The sequence below is a fragment of the Ruditapes philippinarum genome, unplaced genomic scaffold (genome assembly GCF_026571515.1).
Source record: "Ruditapes philippinarum isolate M1 unplaced genomic scaffold, ASM2657151v2 ctg8479_1_1_1_1, whole genome shotgun sequence".
NCBI lineage: Eukaryota > Metazoa > Mollusca > Bivalvia > Venerida > Veneridae > Ruditapes > Ruditapes philippinarum.
Genome location: NW_026853813.1, coordinates 1,487 through 7,172, shown reverse-complemented (window position 1 = coordinate 7,172; position 5,686 = coordinate 1,487). Strand labels below are relative to the sequence as shown.

Here is a 5,686-nt window from a genome sequence, read left to right as displayed (position 1 = left end):
ATCGTAAAATACCTGTTTGACTAAATCATTGGTTTTGAAGTGACAGGTTATAAATATAACCGTTGAATTACAGGTATTTTTTAGTTTTATCAAGGTATGTATAACGGTAGGGAATCACGTGACTTTTATGGTAACGCGTACTGACAAATGGCGGCCTAAACACCTCGCTTCACATGTGTTTTTTCAGGTAATTCTTTATTACATCTCATTAACTTACATATGAACACGCCTAGCGGCTCAGATTATATTTCCAATCAACCGTTTATATAGAGACATATTTCCTTTCACTAATAATATACATAAACAAAACATCATTGTCATTCTTACCTCTCATAAGAAATATGTTTGTAAACTTCACCTACAAGTCGAAAGCATCCAGAATGCTCGATGTTCTATGCCAGTGATAACTTCTTGTTATATATTAGCTCTCAATTTACAAAAAACTACACTGAAAGTGTATAAACACCCGCTTTAAAACGTTTGCCCGGCTTATAGCAAGTCAAATTGAGGTCAATAATGCCGAGTACTTTACCAATAAGAAATGAATTCATGATATTGAAATGTTGAATTTATGAAATTGAAATTTACAAAGTTGAGACAGTTCATTGTTTTGTCAAAATTTTGTTGAGTTGTGTGTTTAATTCATAAAGGTTACAAGTCCTTAGCATTACATTTTATTTGGATGTATTGGCAAGAATAAAATAATCTACTTAATATAGAAAAATATTTCACATTGTTAAAATATAATCAACCAATGAATTTTTAGCGTTTTTACCATGTGATGTTTGAATAGAAATCATTAATGAATGCAATATAATTTCTTTAGACTTGATTTTATGTCCAGAGTCCTTAAAATCCAAAGCAAGTGCATACCTCATTTAATATATGGTTGACAGTTGTGTACGCATCCAAAAGAATTCAGTATTGTAATCAACAATGTAAAATAAAATCATATTTACAAAAGAGACAACTGCGATAACGATATAATATTATATTGTAGATAACACATGATTTGTTTACCTTTACAGTTTTCATTAATATAAGGTTTGAGATAGCGAACAGGGAATATAGCAGACGGCAATGTTTATTGCTTTACAGCAGAATAATTTTGTTGTTTTAACAGAAACTTATCTAACCTTACTAAATAACTAAATAGATACATTGGCCATGGGAATATCTTTTCAAAATAAGAATAAATAAAGGTCGTCAGACGATAAGAGGATTGTTTGTAACTCACAGCAACGAATACTGACATTTTAATAGATTAAGATTTTTTAATAAAAGGCTGTGCTGCATGGGATTTTGACAAAAGTAAAGCAATGACATTTAAATATACTGCTATGCACTGGGGAGGGAGGGAGGACAAGAACAACAGCAATTCAAAAAATAAATAAATAAATAAAAATACAAGCTGCTATATGCGGCAAGTCAAAAATTTATGTAGCCTTGACAACTTGATATAATGTTAAGCTATGCTAAATAGATAAATGTTTTATTAAATGCACATAAAACCTTCAGATATCATTCGTATTAAGAGTACATACTACCTTGCATATGTTTTGATCTTTGATTTTATAATAATGATAATCAAAATGGTTAATAAGCTGATCAATATTTCAACAGTACATCTGGACCTACCCAAAACTTTGTTCTCTCAATAATATTTTTTCGCAGATATTTTTTCTTTCTTTCTTCTACACTTGCAGATCCCATCAAGAAATAATTTTGTCATGATTGTTTGAAATCGTGCATGTGTATCATTTATTAGATGAAAAAAAATCTGGATAAAGTGTGATCCCTCGGAATCATTAATCACAAAAAATTGCATGATAATTGCAGAAGGCGTTTGATTGAGTTTGTACATAATAATAAATGAAAAAGTGCAACATCCCTCAAGTCCTCTGCCAACGGTACGAGTGGTACTTAAGTTTCAACTCTTAAAAGTGCTGGAATCATCAATGATCCCGAAGGACCAGAAAAATATAACAACACAGAAACACAGGAAAGTTGCAATATGAATTCTACTTTTTAAGTGTGACTTTAAACCTACAAAGCAAAGCAAACATAAGTAAATAATTTCTTTATTGAACATCTGTCTCCTTAGAAAACCGTATATCACTACATTTTTGTTTATATTATAATACCATTTTAGCTCACCTGTATACAAAGTGCTCAGAGGTGAGCTTTTGTGATTACAGTTTGTCCGTCGTTCGTCATCTGTAGTCCGCAATTTCTACATTTTTAACAACATCTTCTAAACCACCCGATTGATTCTGACCAAACATCACTAGAATGATTCATGTAGCATTGCTTGGTGGGTGGATCTCTACATAAATTATATTATCATGTCGTTCGGGAAGAAATTCGGGGGTCGTGGTCACTTAGTTTACAAAGGCGAAACCAAGTGCTTAGATATTTGGCAACAAGCATTCTGATGTGGACCAATACAAAAGCCTCTGGCAAAATTGACCTCACCTGGGGTCACCTAATGTACATATACTTTTAAAGTAGAAACGACTTTAAAATTAATCTGAAAGTAAAATGATAAAAGTTTAGATATTTTGCATGTAGCATCACCTTGTGTTCCATAAACATTCCTTTGGTCATTTAGTTTATAAGAAATATAATTCTTATAAGTCTTCTTTTGTGAAACTACAATGTCAAGAGCTTAGATATTTTCTAGCAATGCATGTAAAGTGAGCGATCAAGAACCACCATGACCCTCTCATTATAAATTCACATCTCTATCAACTTCTCAATTATTTCTTGATGAAACGCAATAAGCTGCATATGAATTAGACAAGTGACTCTGTTATATGTAAAATATATGTTGCCTGTATTATTTCAACAGAAGATGTAAGCGATAAATATAACATATATAGTGAAACACAACATTTATGTCTTTTAACTTTTCAGAATATATTATATTATTCTATTATAACACTTAATAAAGAAACACTACTTATTTCATTTGATCACTGAACATATGCATTTTGTATCTTCAAGAAACGGTACGATACTAAATGGCCCATTTTGCCAACGAAATGTTTTTATTTTTATTTCGAAAAGCTTTTAATTTTTAGTTCCCTGATTTAGTTTCCAAATAGTTATTCATTTGCAAATTCCCAGAACCAAATTTTGTGTCTAGCTTTTTGCCAATACGCACAGTTACAGTATTTTGTATAGAGTCAAAACATTTTGTAAGTCAGTTATATTTACTTTCAAGTAAGGGTTACCACACCACACTATTAATACTATGGCAGTTATTTTTAAAATCTTTGTCGAGTTAAGAACTTATTTGTTCATTTCTACGCACCGACGAGGAATACTCGCCCACATGTTTGGCTAAAGACCAACAAATATGAATAATATTTATGCGAAACAGCTGTTCCGTTATCAAACACAATACATGTATGGTAATATTGAAAGAAAGAAAAAACAAGATTGAAAACAAACATTCATTCCAGGCATACATTTTATTTCTTCAACTTATAGGACTAAGTAAATCAGATCATTAACCTCGCACTCCGTATTCATTAGGGTTTTTCTGTAGTTATGTATTTCGATAAATTTAGCTCGGTTAAATTCCAAGCGACATGATCACCGTCTTGTGGAATATAGTAATTTGAACCTGAAAGAAGAAATTATAAATAAATATCAAAGTTCTGAAGAGATATATTACAAAACCCAACAAAAAACAAAACAACAAAAAAAAAACAAAAAAAAAAAAAAAACAAAAAAAAAAAACAACAAAACAACAACAACAACAACAACAACAAAAACAACAAAAAAACAACAACAACTATTATCCACAGTATAGAAATAAGAGTAAAGTTACACAAATCAAAGATTTTGATTATGACACCAACTAAAGCAGATTTTAGTTTAGATATTCAAATTGAAAGTTTGAAAGTGTCTCAGATTCTTGTGAAGGTCAATATGTGAGATAATGATTGCCCTTATATACTAGTAACCAACACAGACCTAGTGATCATTTAAATTATTTCGAAAGAGTTATATATAATTGTTTAATTTGCATACACTTGTGTAATATATTCTACAAATTATATGACAATTGTAAATTTTAAGTATTAGCAATTTTTAAGACTTTTACATGGTAGGGAAATATTTAATGACCAATGGAAAAGTAAAATCGGGGATAAAGAAATACAAATTTCAAGATTTGTCCAATAAAGTTAGCTTTAATCTTTTAGTGTCCAGGGAAGTATTACTTACCCACTTCATACTGTTTACCAGTAGAATGTTCAATAAGCTCCCAGTAACTCTCACCGGCTATTTCCGACAACCCATTATGTGCACTGACGTAGTATCCAACACCAGGGAAATACGTCTGCGAGAAACTAACATAAACCACGTAATATCAGTTTGATTGTTTGTAAAAATATCTTCAATTATTCAAAGTGATATGGATTATTAATTTGTTTGTAGTCTGCACTTCTAAGCTTGAATATCTGTAGAAAATGCGAGCACCTGTGTCCACGCCAACATTACTTACTTGTTTAGGTAAAAAGGTCTATAACAATATAGTGTACATATAACAATTACTACTTAAAAAATCTAAATTTGACCTTTGATGAACATAACTAAAACACTTATGGCATATATTACGAACTTGCTACAGTAAGAATGGTTCAAAATAGTGTATAAGAAGGAGAGGGAGGTTTTTGGATCAAGGAGATGCATGTTTATTGAACACTTTTCGGAAGGGCAAAAGTTCACGCTGTTGGAGAACAAATGCTTGAGTGGGAGACAATATGGTGTTCTGGACCCAAATACTGTAGTTGTATTCAAGGAACAAATGTCCTTTCCCCAGTTACAAAACTTAATGATATTTTGTATTGCACTTTACTTTTCTAAAAACATTTGGATGCTTTAAAGAGTGTTAATAAACAATATGAACTATTTCATTCCCGATTTCAAAGAGTGTAACTTGCTGTTCAAAAATAATCATTGAAAGGTATTTCACATTATTTCAGATAACTTAAAAAAATGCTTTTTCCATTTTTATTACCGTGTCCCGAATGCCTGATACGAAACGGCTTGGTATGAATGTTTGAAGGTGCGAATCGGTCATTCATGGGTCAGCGCGGGGGCTTGATTTTTGTACGTACACGGCAAAAAATTTGTAATAGGCTAGATGTTTTAATAATTATTTGCCTATGTAATATTTAAATAGGGTTTTATTTTTGTGTATTTTTTTTGGTTGATTATTTTTAATTCGTTTTAAACATACTTTACAAACTCCAGAAAAAAGGTAATATTGATCGCAAGAGGTAAGCATTTAATACACGCACGTTTATTTCAACCCATTAAATAAAATTTCAGAATTGAAAACCTTACACCTCATTTAATATAATCTTAATACACATTTTTTAACTTAATAATTTCAGTAATTAGGATACTTTATTGTATTTGATATCAATAGATATTATATTTTTCCCAATTGTTGTTGCTGATAGTAAATTTTTAAGATGTTTGTTACCAACACTCTGGTAAATAAGCATTTGTTTCTAGGTTATCTATTTATTAGATTTCAAAAGAACTACAGTAAAATATCCACGAATTTAGACTTTGAATTCAAAAGGAAACATCATTGTATATATTTTTCAATAATTCTGCAAGACATGAACATTTAAAACTTTTATTCGACCCTCGCAAACATAGA

General features: G+C 30.7%; 1 protein-coding gene across 1 annotated transcript; it reads right to left on the bottom strand.

The window, feature by feature from the left end:
- Nucleotides 1–3,453: 3,453 nt before the first annotated feature.
- On the bottom strand, nucleotides 3,454–4,361 carry LOC132738003 (uncharacterized; the record flags this gene model as incomplete). Its single annotated transcript, XM_060725418.1, is given in 2 exon segments — nucleotides 3,454–3,631; nucleotides 4,237–4,361. Coding segments are annotated over 2 exon segments (220 nt in total), but the record flags the coding sequence as incomplete, so codon positions are not given.
- Between the last annotated feature and the right edge of the window lie 1,325 nt (nucleotides 4,362–5,686).